Genomic DNA, 20,841 nt, shown 5'->3' on the forward strand with positions numbered 1-20,841 from the left:
CTTAAGAGGTGAAAATGGAACTTTTGTAATGCAAACTCATTTATTTTTTCATTATGTGTGAGGAGGAGGAAGAATCATTAAATGGTATAAAATATTCTGGAAAAAACTCAGAGGCTTTTTAATTCCAAATTGTACTCTCAATTGATGGCTATGTGGTATGGTGACTGAGACTCAGTAGCAGAAGTGAAGAGAATATACGGAAGCAGTCTTAGAGTAGTTTTGCAGTATTGCCAGTTTAAAAGCAATATTTCCTGAAAGTAAATTATTCAGGTTTCTATGCTTCTTTTCCTTTTTATCCCCTTTCCTTCTGTCTAGAATGGGGGGAGTTAAGTATTACTCATAGTATCACAGAATGATTTGGGTTGGAATAGACTTTAAAGATCATCTAATTCCAACCTCCCCACTCCTCCTGCCAAGGGCAGGGATGCCACCAACTAGATTAGGCTGCTTAGAGCCTTGTCCAGCTTGGCCTTGAAGACCTCCAGGGATATGGCATTCACAACTCCTCTGAGCAACCTGTGCCAGTGCCTCACCACCCTCACAGTAAAGAATTTGTTCTTAATATCTAAGTTAAATTTCTCTTCTTCTAGTTTAAAACTGCTGTCCCTTGCTCTATCACTGTCTGATTGTGTAAAAATCACTTTCCCTCTTTTTTATAAGCCCCCTTTTAGTACTGGAAGGCACTCTTAAGGTCTTCTTGCAGCCTTCTCCTGTTTGAACAGCCCTAACACTCTAGCCTTTCCTCATAGCAGAGGTGCTCCAGCCCCCTGATCATCTTCACTGCCTCCTCTGGACTGCCTCCTCTGGACCTACTCTGGCAGGTTCATGTCCTTCGTATGCTGGGAATCCCAGAGCTGGATGCAGCACTCCAATTTGAGTCTTATGAAAGTGGAGTAGAGGGGCAGAATCGTATCCCTCGACCTGCTGCCAACATCCTTTTTTGGATGCAGCTCAGGACATATTTGGCTTTCTGGGCTGCAAGCACACATTGCTGAGTCATGCCCAGCTTTTCATTCATGAGAATCCCCAAGTCCTTCTTGTCAGGACTGCTCTCAGTGAGTTCTTCTCATATCTGGGATTGACCCAACCCAGGTGTAGGACCTTGTACTTAGACTTGTTGAACTTCATGAGATTCACATGGGGCCACTTCCCAAGTTTGTTCAAGTCCCCTTCGATGGCAGAGAAATTAAACACCATAAGGGAAAGGGCCTGGAAGAAGGCATGATAACACCAAGGTTGTGGGTTTGAACTCCGTATGCGCCATTCACTAAAGAGTTGGACTCAGTGATCCTTGTGGGTCCCTTCCAACTCAGAATATTCTGTGAAGTAAGTTCCAAGTATAAATTATAGACAGAGAAAAGCATCAAAGTGCCTGCTGAAAGAAGAGACATGATACTCAGATGGATATTGAGGGAGCATGAAGGGTGAAAGGAGTGTCAGAGCAGATTAACGTGTGTCAGACTACGTGATGAAGGCCCTTAGAATGGGGTATCACAGAATCAATTACGTTGGAAAAGACCTGTGAGATCGAGTCCAACTTGTGCACTGAACACCACTGTGTCAACCAGACCATGGCTGGCACCAAGTGCCGTGTCCAGTCATCCCTTGAACACCTCCAGGGACAGTGGCTCCTCCACAGGCAGCCCATTTCAATATCTAATAACCCTTTCTGTAAAGAAATTCTTCCTAATGTCCAACCTAAACATCTCCTGGTACAGTTTAAGGCTATGTCCTCTCATTTCCAGTGAAGGGATGTCCTTGAGGTTCTTCAGCAGTCCCTGTTTCCAGTCCATCGCTGGTCTGAAGGAAAATATTCAACATACATAGTTTACAGACGACTCTTGATGTTTCGGATGGTGGTGATTCCGTCTGAAACAGTGCTAAGCTGAAATTTTGCCCATGGTATTATGAGATGTGTTTGCAATGTGATGTGCATTTTAAAATAAAAATAGAAAATATTTCCATAAAGAATATGTTAAAGAGTTCAGTCTTAGCTCAAAAGTCAAGGGCTCTTTAGGTATGATTGACAAATTTCTAACTAATATATAGATGACTTCTTATAAAATATTTATTTTATTTTAGTAGAAAAATTTTCCCATTAGATCCAGTAGCAGTAAGGCAGCAGTAAACCCACACTCAGTGTGGGGATGTTAAGAAAACAGTGAGGGAACGTTAAGCAAGTACTGTAGGCTGTGTGGGCATTTTTGATAGGGCATGTAACTCATATGTGTGGGAATGTGGCCAACTGTCTGCAGCGGAAGCAGCAGTTCAAGAAACTTGGATTTTTCAGCTGACCTACTGATATTACACTTGATTTAGGGCTCGTATTTTTTTAATGTGTGTTGCAGGGAGTAAGAGTATACAAGTACTTCTTCCTTTACAGTGGAAAGGTAAAATGATAAGAAAGTTTGAATATGCTCTGTAGTGTTGCAGAACTGTTGAGGTTTTGACAGGATGTTGAGCCCTAAAAAGAGGCAACTTAAGGTTTTAAAAAAGTCTTTCCATGCCAGCAGAAATAAAGAATTAAGATGATAAAGGATACTTGAGAGATTGTTTTTGGAATTACATCTGAGATGGTTGTGAGGCATCTGAGATGAAGGGCAGATAGGGAGGGGAAGGCAGGCTTTAAAAGTTCATTGCATGTAATCATGTTACCATCTAAGAAGGGGAATGCCAAGGCTGTCCTTGGAAACTTGCACTGTAAGAGAGGATGTAGCTTTTCAGTAGGAGGTGATCATCACTGAAGGAATAAGACAGGCTGAAGGGTATAGGTTATTCAAATGAGATTTCGGAAGGATTGAAGCAGCCGACAACTTCCTTGTGAGTGGAAGCAGAAGGGCAGGCAGTGGTCTCTTCTCTGTGGTGACCAGTGACAGGACCCAAAGGAATGGCCTGAAGTTGTGTCAGTGGAAATTTAGGTTGAATATCAGGAAAATGTTCTTCCCCCAGAGGGTGGTTGGGCACAGGAACATGCTCCCCAGGGAGTGATCATAGCACCAAGCCTGACAGAGTCCAAGAAGTGTTTGGATGATACTCTCAGGCAGGTGGTGTGACTCTTGGGGGTGTCCTGTGCAGGGCCAGGAGTAGGACTCAGTGATCCTTGTGGGTCCCTTCCAACTCAGCATATTCGGTGATTCTATGATATTATGAGGGAAAGAGAATGGGAAAAGACTCAACTTTTGAGCAAATACCACAGTGGGAGAAAGTGTTGATGTACCTGCTGAAAGGTAGGAAACTCAGATGGTTATTGACAACACATTGAGAGGAAGAAGGGAATCTTAGAATCACATAGCGATTGAAGATGGAAAAAACCTCTGAAGATCCTCTAATTGACCTAATCATAATATTAATCTGTTTAATTTTAAATAAAAATAATTTTAAAAACTCCAAACCCCAATAAAACCTCCAAAATCTCAAACCCAAACCAGTCATCAGAACTCAGATGTCTTATGGTAGGGCTCCAAGTAGAATGATTAACGGATGCCTTACAGATACAAGATTTGAAGACTTTTAAAACTGAAACTAACCTTGACTTTATTAGGGACAACTGGATTCATTCTAACTTAGTTACTGATTTTTCATTACTGTCATTAAATGTGCAATTAAATGTAACTTCTATGAGCTCTTTCCAGCTCATTTTCTTGTCTGTTTTATTCTAGAGTTATATAAATGTCAACTCTGTGGCCTGTCTGGTCTTGTAGCTCTGATGGAAGTTCCTAATGTTATGCTGTGGTGTCTTGTCTCACTCTGGAGAAATGGCAGCCTTTGTTAGAGTTGTATTTGCTTTGCTAGAGACCAGTGAATTATGTGCTGTTGGATCATAGGCAGTGTTTGTATAGTCTAAACAAATGAGGTTGTCTTGAGAACTTTGAGTTTTTTTCTTTCTAAATAAATGATCTTCCTTCCTTTGCCAAATCCTGAAACTCTTCTCTGCATTAGATGCCAGAAGAGTTTTGAATTTTTATCTGGAAAGACCTCAACGTATTAAATGGACAGAAAACATTTGTATCTGAGACAATTTAAAGGGTCCACCTGTATCTCAGAGTTTTAGTTCTCTCTCATTTGGATGTTTTTGTGTATCTAAGGAACAGTGAATATCCAGGCAGATACTCTTTTTCCATTAAAAACAGAAAGGATGTATTTATTTTGCTAATAATGTGGGAAAAACTTAACTTGAAAAAATAATATTACATAAATGAGTCTTGGTAAAGTATTTGAAGAACACTTTTATAATAGAACGCTAAGACCTTCAGGATTAGTGGAAGAGAACTATAATAAATAATATTGCAATTAATATTCAAAATGCCTTTTAAAAAAAAAGTCTGAAGAATAACTGATAAGTTAAAAGGAGAATTTTCAGTTGTTGTCAAGTGAGAATAATAAAGAAAATCTGTTCCATTAATGCATTTGTTCCTGTTTCCTGAAGTATTCGTACTTTGCAAAGGACTGAATACTTTCATCTTCTTGATTTCCAGTGACAGTGGAGACTATGTACCTGTGTATTAACCATTTGTTATCTTTCCAATTGTAAATAAGTTATGTATTTACATGAAATTTCTGGAAAATCTGTCTTAGTTTTTTTGAATGTTTATTTTTAACCTTCAGACTCATTTTAGTGAATACGATGTTTCTTACTTGGAAAATTGTCATCATTTTTTTCCCATTATAACTTAATTGGAACAATGTTATATACCATCTATGCTGGAAAATGGGTTTGGTTATGTCACAAAAAGAGTTATGTCATATGTATCAACTTTATCTAAAGCAACTGTTTATTTAAACTCTTTTTTTCCAGAACTGTGAGGACATGGGATGTTAACAATGAAAAAAAGCACAAAAGTGTATTTAAGCCTCGATCAGCTCAAGGGAAACGGGTGATTCCTACAACTTGCACATACAGCAGAGATGGTAAACTTATTGCAGCTGGCTGTCAAGATGGCTCTATCCAGATCTGGGATAGGAATATGACTGTAAGTCAAGTATTTGACTTATGTGCTTCTAATATATCAGGTGCTAAATGTTGAAGCTGATAAAATCAATTCTGGTAATTTATCTTTTATTTTATTTCCCCTGCTCTCCTTCCCCCTCTGCCCTGAAAACTAAATAACTCGTAGGCATAACTTAATATTGTTTCTGCCTTTCTACAACTGATCATTCAGTGTGCTGCTGCCATTCAGTTTAAAACACTGAGAAAACTCCTGACAGTCTGTTAGAAAAAAAAAAAAAGTTTGGCCAGATACCTGTATTTAGAATATTATTCATTTAAGGTGCAGTGTGTGAGAAAAGCTGTAATTACTTGTTGGTTATTGCGTAATTTATTTGAGATATTGAATACATTAAGAAGTAACTCTTAAAACTTTATACTGAAATCAGTTATTAATCCATATAGTAGAGGAGAAGAGCACCTAAGCAGGTGAGGATAAGGCCAATGCTGCACATTAAATGGCAAATATTTTCATATTGTCCAATGTGTAAAAATTAACATTGAGGCAAATTTGAACAATTCACGTAAACGCATGAAAATGACTCAGAAACAGTCAGAATGGAAACTATTTCAAAATTATGAAATATTTCTGTTCATATTGAACTCAAATTTGAATTTTCACTAAAGACTTCAAGTGACAAAGAATATATAGAATTCTTGCTACTACTTTATAATTTGAAGCGTAGAGCAATCAGTGCTCGCTGTTGCTTTGTGTAGAATAGTTTGCAAACCAGTCCAGCTCCAAGAGTTTAATTTTGCAATGTCAAGTGCAAATTCACCAGGCTAAGCTTTACTGCTTCCAAAATTAATCTTCTTAGTAAATCCTCCATATCCTCTCTTTATGCACATCTTACCCAAGGAAGTGAAAAGAGTGGGATAAGTACTAATAGTGTACATAGTATGAGAAAATGAGAATTAGGTCAATTTTTTAGAGATTACAGAGGAAATGGGGCGGGAAGGGCAGGATCCTTTGAATGAAACTGACATCATAAATCTCTGAAAGCTGTACAATTCCAGTAGAATGACTTGGGGGAAGTAATACTGAATTAGTACAGGTTATGTTAGTCTGTTCAACATCATCTTTCAAAACATTTGATTTTAAAAGGGAAAATAGACAATTTAGGGAGCTTTTCATGAAGATCGAAAAAGGTCTGTTGCTGGAGGCAGGAGGAAATGTATAGATTAAAAAGGAAAAGAAAGTCTGTTGATCATTCTCAAAGTACAGCCTGTATTTTGGGATTGTCATCTATTTTTATTTCTGTTTTTATTTCCAGTATAAACCCAGTAAAACTTCCTAATGGCATGAAGCTTGAGAATTCATCCTAAGTGTAAACTTGTTCTAACAGAATAATAAATTTTTCAGAGACTGGCTTTCATCACCTGTGTATGTTGTTTATTTTAACATATACAGTATTGAAATATTAAGCTTTCTGGTGTAGTTTTAACAATAGTGCTCTTGGTAGTCTGCTTTTTCATGTGGTTTTCCTTTTGAACTTTTCTGTGGCTGTAAGATGACATATTGCAATACTGATTGAGTGCAGTTTAAGGTGATTATGAGTAATTTAAAGATATATCCTGTGCGTCTTATGCACCAGTGGGTGACCCTTGTATAGCAATGAAAGACTGAAGTGATTTCCTAGTGGAAATTAAGTTGGTGGTGTCCTTGGGTTTGAATTTTTGAAGTCTGAAGAATTTTTGTCTTCACCTTTGTTGGTATCATTAAGAAATGTGCAAGATTTTTGGGTAAAGGAGCAGTGTAAATTGGATTTTTAGTGGTATTGTTATCTAAACCTGCTGATGTTCTCTGGGAATCCCTGTGTATAGCTAAAATCAGGTGTTCCAAAAGTCATCTTGATCAAATAGTTAGAAAAAGCCTTTGTCTTACGCTTGGGAATGGGGAAGGAGTAAGAAAAAAATTTTCAAAAGGAACATGTGTTCAACATAACAATTAAAAAGAAGAGGATGAGACTGACTCCTGCAGTGGAATGATGAAAGCACTTACTGGCCTGACAGGATACAGAGACGCTTGCAAAGGCAAACAAGAAAATGTTAAGTCTTTGCAAACTGGTGCAGTTCTGGTGCTACGAAATGGTATGTGACACAGGAAAAAAGGTAAAGCTGTGGCGGAGTGAGATGTGAGGGGTAAGCTGCCTGAAGAAATATGTAGTAGAAGTATTAGCTTCTGATTTTTGAACAGGAAGTTTTTAATTCCCTTTCAGCAAATCTCCTTTGGCTTAGTTGAAACAAGTGTAGAGCCATATATACAGACTTTGCTGTGCTGCAGTGCAACTGTGTTTCAAGTCAAAATTACAAGAGCATTAGTGTTTAGCTTGAGAAGGCTCTATTGAGCTGGTAACGAAAATCACTGGTGGGTGTCTGAAAACAGAAAATAGTTGCTATATTTTCTTATATTTGATCAGTTAGGAATGATTCTGGCATCATTGTTTTAGACTATGGGTTTGGTCCATATGCAGCAGGAAGAAGGAAAGATTCAGGAAGATGTTTAAAGCTGTAGCTTATTTGACCATACTGTCATGACAGGGTTGACCCAATAAAGGCTTGTTGTGACTGACTGAATTTGGTTTTGCCTTTATGCAAAAATATAAATGACATTCTACCCTGATCTTGCGTGCCTGTCCCACTGTTCCTGCATGTGACAGTAACACAACAAACTAAATCTGGGAAGATGTTCTGTCGAGATATTATGGCTCACATGACATACACATCCATAGTGCCTGTTATTCTGATGTTTGTAAAGGTTTTTAGATGCACTTATTTTTGAGTCAAGTACAAACTGCTGTCAAACACAGAGCCCACTTTAAAAAGAGGGAAGTTTCTCTTTTCTTCACTGAAAATGTAAAGCCCCTGCTTTCCTACAGGAGAAGGCTTGTGAATGCAGCACAGAATCACAGAGTGGATGAGGTTGGAAGGGACCACAGTGGGTCATCTGGTCCAATCTCCCTGCTCAAGCAGAGTCATCACAGAGCACGTTGCACAGGATTGCATCCAGATGGGTTTTGAATATTTTCAGTGAGAGAAACTCCACAACCTCTCTGGGCAACCTGTTCCAGTGCCCAGTCACCCCCACAGTAAAGAAGTTCTTCATTACGTTAAGGTGGAACTTCCTGTGCATCAGCTTCTGCCCATTACCTCTTCTTATATTGAAATGCCAAGCAGCAGTTCCAAGGGCAGAAGTGAATACCCCAACGAGAAAGAGAGTATGATGATGCCCTTTCCTCAAGCAAAACGGGTGCTCATTAGAGGCAGGCACAGTAGTGCAGTGCTGGTGGGAAGCCACCACAATACCGCTTTACGAGGTGACAGAAGCCATCTGATGAAGCTCCCACAAATCTCCCTTGCCACTGTAGTCAGAGTTTCTGATGCTGGTATAGATTTGTTATTCTCTTTCATGCATTACTTGCTACACCTGACTACAGGAATCCTACCGATGTGTTTATCAAAGGCAAACAAATTAAAAATTAACCTGTTGTGTGGTGGCATCCCCATCCCCACAGTCACATCACGTGTGTTGTACACTGCTCTGTAGTATAGAACTTGGTCTAGAATGGTGTAATTAAATAATTTTTTATTATTATTATTTAGAGAAAGACAAGGTATTTTCTACAACATGTTTTATCAGTCCTGCTGAAGTCAAAGTAGCTGGTTTTTGTGAGTTAATTTCATTGGTTAGTTGTTTTTTTCCAAGTCACTTTAGAGCCATCTCAGTATCTGCTTTTTTTTCTTAAATTATCTTGTTGTGTGTAGGAAGTGATTTTGGTGTGTGATCATTTCACTTCTTTAGTTCTGACCAGTAATGCACACCATGAATGTTCCATTCAGTTTTCTACTTCCACTGTTTTTTTGGTGTGATTCCAAATCTCCCAGCTGTATGTAGTGAGAGTAAAAACACTTTTGGAACTTTTGGAGGAAGATTTTTTTTCTTCTTCATGACACTGACATTGGTAACTTGTTAATGCTGAAGTTAGCCAAATGCATTCCTGCTCTGCCTTGCCTTTCTCCAAACTTCCTCAGCAGGATCATGATCCATTATAATCACCTGCCTCAGAGGATTTTTTTGTTTTGTCATAAATCTGTGTTATTTTCTCACGTGTGTTATTTTGTCAGTGTATGTTTTTTCTTTAAGGTTCATGTACATGTGCATTTACAGTGCACATTAGCAGAACGATCTGTCAGTGTGTTTGAAATATTATGAACACTGTCAACTTGGCTTAAAATAACAGCTTCAAAGGACATAAAAAATAACTTCCTTCAAACTTTGAATGAATAGTGGAAACAATAGTGTGAAATAGTCAGTCATAACACAACACATTAGAACTCTCTGAATTTAAATGTTCTGAGACGTGGAGAAAAGTGTCTGGCAAAGATGGAGAGTTGAAGAGCATTAGTGGTTAAAATAAGACAGGATCTTGAAAATTATTGATTCACAGGGCAATGCAGTGAAACCATGAGGTTTACCTGCAGTTCAGATAGGTTCAAATTCCTCATCTTGCCTGTGCTTGCCCACTCAGAGCTTTTTACAAGCCGGTAGTAATACATATTTCTGAACAAACTGATCCATGGAGGCCAGTCTTTAGTATCAAGAGTGCAGGGTGTCCTGCAATCAGTGAACCTCTGTGTGCCTGGTTCTCCTGTCTAGGAGTGGGAGTATCTCATTCATAGAGATACAGAAAGAATGGAGTTATTTTTGAAGTGTATTGTCAGTTAAAATCTATTAAAATGTCTTCAATGAACAGAGAAGCTCCCCTCATTTTCCGCAATAAGGATAAGCAATTTCCAACAGGAAAGAATTGGGATGTTTTCCAGTGGTTACAAACAGGGTTTTTTTGAGTTAGCCTTTCTTGATCTTTCAAACCAGCTGATGAAGCTACCTGTTGTGTGAATTTTTAACTCTAACTTTTCCTGAGTGCATTCAGCACAGGATTACATAAACAACTTCTCTGTATATGGCAGCCTGGATCATGTTGCTCAGTTTCATACATCGCGTATTTTATGGTATATCATTCCAGCTGTAATATAAAAATATCACATAAGGATGTTGGGGGGGCAGGGTTTGTAAGAAGTGGTCATGCCTTCTAAATTTAAATGCCTTTAGGAAACCAGGTTGTATCATGGCTAGGCTTCGCGAACGAAGATTTGGGAAACCAGGTTGTACACCCAAAATATTGTCAGGTGTTTGTTTTTTTTTTCTAGTATTAAATTAGGTTAGAAACTTTGAATAGTTTTTTATCAGCATTTAGCTATCTAATGCTGCACTCCTAGTAGTAAAGACTTAGTTTTGACAGATAAATCTGTGATAGGTTTGACTTCTTACATAGTGCAAATCTGAACAGAAAAGATGCAATGTTATATGATTTTCAACATAGTTCTCATTAAGCAAATTGATTCACTGCTCATGGAAAGATTTTTATAGCTACTGATTAACTTTTATTTTTTTACTTTCTTGTTTCATAGAAGACTTAGTGGCATGTTTAACTCCATTCTTCAGCTATTTCCTGCTCAGAAGTGAGCATCCGCTACACTATTGCTGAATTACTGCTTTGCTAGCATTTTCCTTTTTCCTGGTTTTAAAATCTTACTCTGATTTTAAATTGCTAGAGTAATTTATGTATTTTGATCAGTTTAAATTACTTAGCTAAAGCTCAAAGTGATTTTACAGAACTTAAAATGCACAGTAATATTGAAATTCAACACTATAATAATATCCTGCCCACATGAATATTCCCAAAAGTGATGTGATCAAGTGGTAATCCAAATAACCTGTTTTTCACAAGCCCTTAATCCACCCTATCCTCAAAATATAAGGGGAAGAAAAGTGGGATGTCACAGCATGCACTGAAGTTAAGCAGATCTAAGCTCTGTACATTTTAATTACAAATACTCACGTTAAAAGTATTTTCCAAATAATTGCATGATTTATAGGTGTAAGATAAATACATTTCTATATTTAGTGATTGTTTGCTTTGAAAGGGTTTCTGTAAGCTTTAGTTTTGTGGTGTGCAGTTGAAAGTTTTAAGGTAGAGTTTTCAGAGACGAAAAGTTTCACAAGTACTGGAGCCATTTTGAAAGAATACTGTACAACTAAAGGCACAGATTTAGGTAATGAAAAATTATTATGTAAGATACTTTTCTTTTTTGGAATGGGAATCCAAGTCCAGGTCTTATTTGGAAATTTTTTTTGCAAACTTTATTTTGCTGTTCTTGATGGATTTTACATCTGATGCTGCGAAGACAGAGTAACAAAACCAGTAGTAAGATCTGAAAGTTGCTGTAAACATTTTCTCCATTAATTGGAAAGTCCTTTGAGGGATTTTATACTCATGCTTTGGGAAGATGAGATTGTTGGATCTTTGCACAGTTACAGGATGCTTTTTGCATAAGAAATAGCTCACATTAATAAATTGTTGACATCTTGTGTCTGTCCACTAGAAAGCTTTGCTAGTCTACACATGCCTTTTTAATTCCAGTTTCTACCAGTTCACTGTGTGTCTTTGACATCTTGTTGATCACGACATTCCAGGATTGTGCTTGTTTCACACCAGCTAGATTTATTTTTTTTTTTACAATGGGATACTCACTTGTCTATTTAGATTTTTTTTAATATAGAATTTAACATTTATATTGATATCTTCACAGCATTTAAAATATTCCAGTGAAATGTCAATATTTAATAGAAATAGTTTACAATGACTATTCTTACATTCACTGAACATCACTATTATGGCTAAACAGCAGGCAAATCTTCCAGTTTCCCCCAAGTAAGTAACATGCTTCATGCTTTGAAGAGGGCAGTCTGGCTACATCTGGAAATTTCTTGTATAAATACAAGATGAAGGATATCCAAATATACTATATTCCCCTTTCAAACTTAAGGTAAGTTTTCCATATCCATAATATTCCACCCTTTCATTCCATATGTATATGTGCCAGACCCCTGTTCCAGAAACTGGAAATCACACACAAGCTTGCCAGCAGCAAATATTAACAGATTCATATATTATTCCTTTTTGTATACGTCTGGTTTAGCCAGTACATCACTATCTGTACCCTGAAGCTAGCTGCAATAAAGAATCTGACAATCAAATGCTAAGATAAAATGTGCCCTGCTGTATTTCTAAGTGCATTTCTCTCTTACGTAATAAACAGTTTATAGTTAAGAACTATCTAAATGTTTGCACTATCTAATATGGTGATGAAAGGCAATTCTAAATCTTGAAGTCTGTCACACCCCAGTGAAAATAGCTTAAAGGATTTTACTTTGGATTCCTGTATAGTTAAAGGAAAAAGGCTTATCCTGCTTAGATTATATCTCTCTCTTTGGTTTATTGTTAAAAAAAATAAAAGTAGAACTTAACAGAAATCATTTCAAAATGACAATTTGAGAAGAAAAGAGTAGGCATTGTAGCAATGTGATTGGCTTTATTAATATTGTAGTGTTATTAATATTAATATAATACGAATAATGTTACAGAAATAGAAAGATTAAATAATGAAAAATAATGAAGCAGAAATAGAAGAGCCTTCTTGAACTAGCTTTGTTGTTTTAGAGAAAATGTTCCTTTTTTGCAGAGGCAAAAAGTTGAAAGTACATTTTGTTCTAAGAAGAAGTGAGCTCCAGAGTGGTCTGGCTTATCAGAGAAATGGCTTTTAGATACCATAGTGTATGCATTGCTCAAGCAATTCAGTGGTCCAGAGCCTGATAGGGTTTGTAAATTATGAAAAGAATTTTGTGCTTGATAAATGTATTAGGAAGCTGGTTTTGTGTCCAAATATTTCTCATTGTGGTTCTTAGTTTGTCACTAGTTCTTCAAGCTTGAGGAGATGAACAGCAGGTTTATGCTGTGAATTTTGTAAAAGCAATGAGAGGTATATTTCTGTACAGCTCTTGGTCATTAAGTTTGCTTTATTAGAAAAGGCTAAAACTCCCATATTTTAAAATACTTAACAAAAGGAAAGCTGTTACATCTTGATCATGTGGATTAAGAACAAAAAAGGTAGGAAATAATGACTTCTGATCTGTGGAAATATATAGATTTGCAGAAGATAAGTTACAGTGAGGCATAGTTTTTGTATCTAACGTTAGGTTACATACATTTGACTCATAGGAAGTTTGATGAAGAATGACTTATTTCTACATAGAGAATGATTGTTTCATGGTTACTTCCATTAAAATGTGCACTTTTGTGAGGATACAGCTTAAATAATTAGCCATCATACACTACAGACTGTCCTCAATCCTAAAGAACATCTCATAAGTCTAGTTAACTTTAATTAAAAATGTTTGCATGGCATTTCTAGAGAATTCATAAGAAGATTATAAGCCAAAGAAGTTATTTTTGTGTCTGTGATTAGCAATGAGAAGATGAACTGCACAGCTATACCACATCTTGGCAGCAGATACAGAACTAAACCAATCACATGAAACTAAAAGTATTTGTAATAATATTATATTTTTTATAAGATAGCTTCAGTGAGCAGGATTCTTTCAACTCTAGGTATAAATCTCATAATTAAAACCTGTTTGAATATCTGTGAGGCTTTCTTTATAAGTAAATAAAACTTCTTCCAGTGCAAAATATTTTAAAATAAAGGGGTTTTTTTCATGATCTCCCTGTTTCCTAAAGTTTATTTTCAACAGATGTTAGTGCTAAACAGTTTGCAGAGAGGGTGGTAAAATAGGTGGAGCATTGTCCAGCTGTGTTTTATTTAATGTGTGACTGCAGTGATACTATGCAGACTGAAATCAGATACATCCATGAAACAGCTGCCTTCCTTAAATGAAGTTCTAAATTTCTCATGAGATAGACAGCTAGACTTGGAGTTGGATATGACTACCTATGTATTTCACACATTATGTGTAAATATATGTAAATGTGTCTAAGTATGCCCAGAGACTTACAGTGAAATTTTAGTTCAGTAGAATTGCTGAATGTATGTCATCATTTTAAGCACTGGGAATTCAAAGAACTTATTCTTAGATAATTCAACATATGTAATTTTCATTCAGATTAAGTAGTATGTATAGTTTTTAAAAATACCTTTATGATTACTATTTCACTTTGTACCATTTATATGTATCAATTCCAGATTTGGCTTGTGTCTGTTTTGTGCTCAAAGCAGTCACCGGTAATCAGGACTAAAATTTAATTTATATTTAATGTGCCAAATTATAAACTACTGTGCTAGTTCACATACAAAAAGAGAGATGCTCTAAAAAAAAAATCCAATTTGTTGTATGATCATGGAGTGTGTTGATTTTATGGACTCTTAAGAGGTCCTGATGAATGTAGCTGCTGTGATCAACACGTTCCCTGGTACAAGCATATAGATGGCACTGCATCGTAGTTCCCTACCCTTATTTTGTCCTCACCTTTATGCAAGTCTGTGGTCTCATTTGGAGGGCAGATTGAGCCCAAGACCTAGAAGCAAACTTCTTCCTGTTGAGGTCACCAGAGTGCACTGCATTGACCTTTACAGATTCTGTTTCACCAGGGCTTGCAAGGGCAGAACTAGTACAGGTAGTGCATTCCTGCCCTGGTAACAGGAGGACTGGCTTATGTTCAAGACCACCTTGAAGAGCTTGAGTGATTTCTCAGAAGCAGGGATACCTGTTGCAGTCAGCAGAAAACATTGCATTGCCAGCCATTGGCTTATCACTTGTCACAAATGTGAAAATGCCTGTTTGATTTCAATATTTGATATGTTGAAGTGTGATACCAAACTGGGTAAGAGTTGGCAGGGGTGTAGGAATGTTTTCTGTACTCCAGACAGGTCACTGTTGTTTCTTGGCTATTGCATTGAGGGAGGAGGGCAAGGCAGGGCTGCAATAGTGTGTGGTGCTGTCTGTCTATGTGTGCAAAACAAGCTTCAGTTTTGGTCTCCTTTGGAAACAAAGGTGGCTGAGTCCGCTGTCAAGTTGGTAAGAGGTTTATACTAACAAACAAAAGCAAGGCAATGTGCAAACTCAGTTGTTATTATCTCCCCACCCCCTTTTTTTTTTGGTCTTTTTTTAAGTGATAGTTTACAGTATTTCCATACATGTTATGGAAAAAGAAGTGGTGTACTTGTTGGTTTTGAATTTTCTTTTCCTTTATATGAGAAAAACACAGATGTTCTTGGGGATTAAGTGAATGATCTGTAATTGCTATTATTGAATAACTATATATTTAAGTCATTGGTGAAATACAACTGTTAAAGAAGACAAAATGAAGCAATAGTGGACCCTAAAAGTAAAGAACTATTATCAAGGAAACAAAAGAGGGAAAAGGTGTCAAAGTAGTAATACTGGCAGTGGGTTCTTGGTTTGATTTATTATGGCATGTTTTACAATGTGTGACAGAAAGGAGATGACACATTGTGATGCATATAACAACATTTTTCTTATGATGAATGGTTAAAGGCAGTTAGATCTTCCAGGGAAATTGAGAAGATATGGTATCCATGTAAGAAAATCAGGAACAGATTTCATCATGTTGAGTTTGTATTGCCAGCTGAACATGCACAAAGTGATGTGAAGGTGAACTAAGATGCTCAGCAGAGAGAAAATGATGTACCTTTTTTCTTGGAAGGCAGTTTAATGGCTTGAAAATATTGGGAGTCATGACTGTGTATAAGGTGTTTAAAAATACACTGTAGAGTGAGTAGTTCAGTGACCAAGGCAGCAAGTAATGGTGAATAGTGAGAGAAACTGAAAGATAATCATGCACTGGAGGAAATAGTGAAGAGGAGAGCCAACATGTGGATGGTATACAGGAGGTATTGGACCTCATAAAACAATGAAGAAAGCGAACAGAAAATAGACACTCTTTTCCCAAGGTTGATGAGAGTAAGTATGGGGTATCTTCCCATGTTGGATTTGTCAGGGATAAATCTATTGAGGCTCAGGGGAGAATTTAAGTCAGATTGACGAGGAATGAGGATGGAGGAGAAGACTGTGTTGGATGAAAAAGTCAGAGAGAGAGGGCAAGGCAGGGCTGCAATAGTGTGTGGTGCTGTCTGTCTATGTGTGCAAAACAAGCTTCAGTTTTGGTCTCCTTTGGAAACAAAGGTGGCTGAGTCCGCTGTCAAGTTGGTAAGAGGTTTATACTAACAAACAAAAGCAAGGCAATGTGCAAACTCAGTTGTTATTATCTCCCCAGATAATAGAGATAAGAGAGAGGGAGAAACACAGAGTTGTTTGATGTAAAGTGGATGATGCAAATGAGAGTTTGAGATATGACTTTCACAAGCAGCAGTTCATGTATCTCCCTATGCTCTGAAGATGCCACTGCTGATGGAGAAGAAATATGAAATTACCAGGCATAAGTGTGAAATATTGTGCTAAAATGAAGCTGGAAGGATAGAATGAGAAAATGGAAGGAATCCTTTTGTTGGAGGGAGAGGAATTAGAGGGATGCTAGTGGTGAAAGAGAATTGTAGTCAAGAGAGCTACCCCGGAGTATCATAAAAAATGGAAAAAGAGAAGAGGATTTTGAAGCAACATTAATAGTAGATGAGATGGCTAATTGCAGAATGAAAAATGCCGTAATGATTCTGTATTGTCAGAGACAAATTTTTAGGGAGATACTGCAGCCTGTTTAAAGGATTCTTAGCTATGGATTAGGACATTTTTACATTGCCATAGTTTTAATAGTCAACTTATTATTTATATTAAATTAGACAGTAAGGATCAATCAGTTTAAGCATCTTAATTTCAAACAAAAAGTTACATCCTCTCATATTGAAATAGTAATTTGGTTTTATAAAACTAATTTTAAAAGTGACACATATTAGAAATTCATTCAGAAAATTTATTCACTGTAGAACAGGAAGCAACTTTTTCTCTTAAAGATATTACAAGGTTTTTTGCTCTACCTAATGCTTAGGTACTGGATTGCTGCTCTGAGTGAGCTTGGAACATTCTGTTCAGTTAGTATAAACCACTTTCAGGAAACAATTGTTGAAATTTTGCTTCCACTTTGCTAATTTTTTGCTTACAAGTGTGTAGAGATTTTTATTTGTTTGCTTATTTAACTGGTCAATTATATAAAATTATTGTGAGAAAAAAACGCCATCAAAGAAGGAACTATGGAACTGAGATAAGAATGTTGCTGGAAAGGAAAATTAAGTTTACTTAAGTTACCTTTTTAAAATTTTTTTTCCCAACCAGCTTCTTACTTTTTCATTTTACTCATCTGTAACTCTGGGGCCTAATTCTGAAGTTGCTGAGCTCATCAGGTAAAATTCTGAATTAAAGGTGACTGAAATTGAGGGCATTTAGGAACTCTGCATCTTGCAGATTAATAGCAACATATCTTGTTTTATTAAAAAAATGTGTATCATGCACCATCCAGACATGTCCAGGAGACCTATAAACAGAAGAAAGGGAGTTTCCTTCTCAAAGCCAGCTTCTCTCAACAACTTACTACATTGAATGATGATGAAATTTTTTGTTTTCTAGTGACTTAAAAAAATAAATTCATAAATTCTTTGAAAGCCAGTATATTATTAGTTCAAGTATATTGAGCTAATAATCTCAGCAACTTCATGCAACATTATAAACCACTGAGGCTCAGAGTTAAGAATGCTGATTTTATCACTTAAATGCTTCCTGTGGCAAAATATTACTTATCCCTTTAACTGAGGCTTTCTTCCGTCTTCATATTTCGATACGAATAAATAAAACAAAACACATACTTTGAAAAAAATTATATAATTTTAATTAATATGCAGAGAAAATATGGCATGATGGTTTGCAGTACATTTTTATCAGAAAAATCAAATAATGTGAAGAAATAATAGTTTGCTATGTTACAAGAAATTTAGAGAAGATGACTGTACATTTCTTAGAGAAATACACCCATCTGCTTAGAATATACATATGCTAGCTACTGTTTTCAGCAAGCAAATGAATTTATTATACCACCGTCTTTGATAATTCACTTTTTTTGGCTCAAGTGTTACTGAACCAGGAATGTTAGCTTAATGTAAATTTCTGTATTTTCAGTTATATTTCACTCTGCTCACACTGTACCTCAACTGCATCGCAAAAATGGATCTTAAGATTTGGGAGCACTGAAGACTGAAAGAATATGAGAAATTATATTGAACTATTGTGAGAATAACTTTGTTATAGTTGCCTTTTGAAGACATCTTAGTAGCTTCTTTATATTCTTTATATATCTATTTATTTATTTATCTATTTATTTATTTATTTATTTACTTGTTTATTGCCAACAGGAAAAAGGCTACTTCTAATTGTTGTGAACCATCCAATGATGGCTTAAGTGAGTTTGAAGCAATATGTGGATTTCAGTGGGGTTCTAGTATATCTTAACTAAACTTTTAATGAAATAACATTGATCAGATTTGATTGTTTTCTGGAAAGCAAAGGAACCTTCAACAACAGGGCAAGTCTAAGACTGACTAATTTAATTTTGTAAGAGGCAAAAGCAGTGATGGGCTTTTTTGTTGGTTTACAAAAGCCATATTTGATAGTATAAAGGAAGAAAAATGTGAATTTACTAGGATAGCATGAGATGGATTTGATAAGTTATGAAAAGATACAGAAGAACATTTCTTTTACATCCTTGTATGTTTTTCTCATGCAGTGTAAAAAATCCCCAAAGAAAGCCAACTGAATAGTTTCCAAAAGCTATTTTTATTAGTAATATTTATCATTTTTGTGGCCAAGATAGGTTGTTTTCTCAAATGCAGAGTTTGACTGTGCAGCCAAACATTCAGCTGGGGTTTCATTTTCAAACCATTAGGCAAATATTTAGCAATGCTGTTAAGAAGCCATCTTTCTAAAATAGTTTCCTAAAATCTTTCTTGATGAATTAACTTGACCAAGAAGAAATTGTTTCTGTGGCCAGCAAATTCTTAGAAATCTAATATTCTAAGTGGTGAAGGAAGCATGGGCAGATAGGAAGGACTTTCTCATCACTCTGCAGTGGATCAGAGACATTTCTAAGGCAAACTTGCTTACTTCCTTGTTTTGCCTAAAACCACATATGGTCAAATGTCTTGGGTGCCTTGCCACATAAATGTTTATATTATTTTTCTTCAACAGAAATCAAGTTTTTGTATCAATTGCAATTATCAAAACACTAAATAATTTTTGACTGTTGACACTGCTGTATGGCTTCTCTTCTAAGACTGCTGCTTTCCATAACAGCCCAGCGTTTTCTGACTAGGCATTTCACACTTCTGTTTTTATTTTTATTCATAGTTGCATAATATAAAGCATGATTCATTGCAATGGACTGAATCTTTTATAAATTTTAGAAATAATTATAGACCATTTTTTTTTTGGTTATGTAGGTTTTTCATTGCAATATAGTGGCTAAAAAAACCCTGCAGAATTTTTAAGAAAAGGCAAGTCTTTTATGTGTTCAGTAATTGCAAATATCTCAGTAACGAAACATGTGACAGATTGTTGAAGGGTATTGAACCACTGCTGAGTGTGAGATAAAGAAATCCCAAAGACTTCTCACCCAGAAAAAGGCCTTAGTTTCAACAGATGAGAATATAATGGATGCACAAAGTTAAATACAATTGTCAGTCAGTTGTCCTGGTTATGGCAAATAAAGTTATATTACTGTATTCATAATTGTTTAATTAGGATTGAGAGAAAGGAAGGAGTGTTTCACGTCTGCTGATGATACATGTAGATGTCACTGAGTTAGAAAATAACAGAGAAGAGCAAATCATGTAAGCGTGTAATCTTGTAAACACTGAAACCTCAGATTTCACAAGTTAATCTTGTTTTGCATCAGTATGCTCATTACTGAAACAGCATCCGTTTCTACACCACGGGAAGTGGTATTGAAGAGCTGTCACATAAATTGAAAGCCTGGGGATCATGTTTATGGAGACTTAAGGAAAGCATCTGATATAGTCTGCAAGTGCCTACTCAGGGAAAATATTGAGAAATTTCTGAATTCAGCTGACATACATAGATCTGATATTTTTTAAGTGATATACTAAACCCAGATAGTACACTTACATTTCTTTTCTGGATTATAATGGAGAGAAAAGCAAATATGCTTCCTTCAGTAGAGCTGGCTGAAGGGGGATGGGGAAATAGCCATTTGGAGAGTTTAATTTGTTACCTGGGAACCTGTCTGTCTTGTCAGCTGTAATCACAGGTCTGAGGTGTTGGCTGTCTCTGTTGGGATCACTTTCAACAAAGACCCAGACAGCTTTGCTCAGCTGTGACTAAAAAAGTTTTCTAGTTTGTTTGTTTGATTTCTTTTTTTCACCTTTATATCTCATAAGTTTGTCACCTTGAGACTGGCCTATGATAATATGTTATCTTAGAAAGCTTTTACATTTGCTAACAATTATAACTTTCACAGCTGAATATTGGAAGTGTCAGCCATTTTATTTTCCTGAAAGTATCTCAGGTGAAAAGACTCGTTTAAAACTCAAACACCGTACACGGCTTGGGACTTGCTTGTCTGGCATCTCTGCTGAGCTAGTTTGAAACTAGTGTAAATCCCAAGTTTCCAGCTCTCAAGGAGCCTTGGAAACATTCCTTGATGTGAAAGACAGGAAACAGCTGGTGAGTGAGCCTCGGAGGCATCTCTAGAGATGAGCTTCCCTGTTCACATCACACCTTCTTTGTGCTGGAGCAAACTGAAGTAGATTGCACATTACTAGTGGCACACTCATTACTGGACAGAGTTCCTTTTGCTGTAGACATGATTGTGGTTTTATGGTTGACTGTGTTCATACTAATAAATAAGTAAAATTTTGCGACGCATCTGTAATATAGGGAAAGATTGATAAAGCAATCTTTGTAGGTCTCACTTTCCCCAAGGCCTGCCTTAATTTACTGCCTGTGCTTTTAAAAAATC

At 36.4% G+C, this 20,841-nt stretch overlaps 1 protein-coding gene across 1 annotated transcript in view; it reads left to right on the forward strand.

Annotated features, from left to right (window-relative positions):
• Positions 1 to 20,841, forward strand: part of WDR70 (WD repeat domain 70) — a 130,266-nt gene that overhangs the window by 66,891 nt on the left and 42,534 nt on the right. Inside the window, exon 9 of the mRNA XM_018070513.1 lies at positions 4,796 to 4,970. Within this exon, the coding sequence (XP_017926002.1) occupies positions 4,796 to 4,970 (175 nt within the window). The remainder of the gene's footprint in view (positions 1 to 4,795; positions 4,971 to 20,841) is intronic.

Source organism: Manacus vitellinus, unplaced genomic scaffold (genome assembly GCF_001715985.3).
Source record: "Manacus vitellinus isolate BGI_N305 unplaced genomic scaffold, ASM171598v3 scaffold_18_pilon, whole genome shotgun sequence".
Taxonomy (NCBI): Eukaryota; Metazoa; Chordata; class Aves; order Passeriformes; family Pipridae; genus Manacus; species Manacus vitellinus.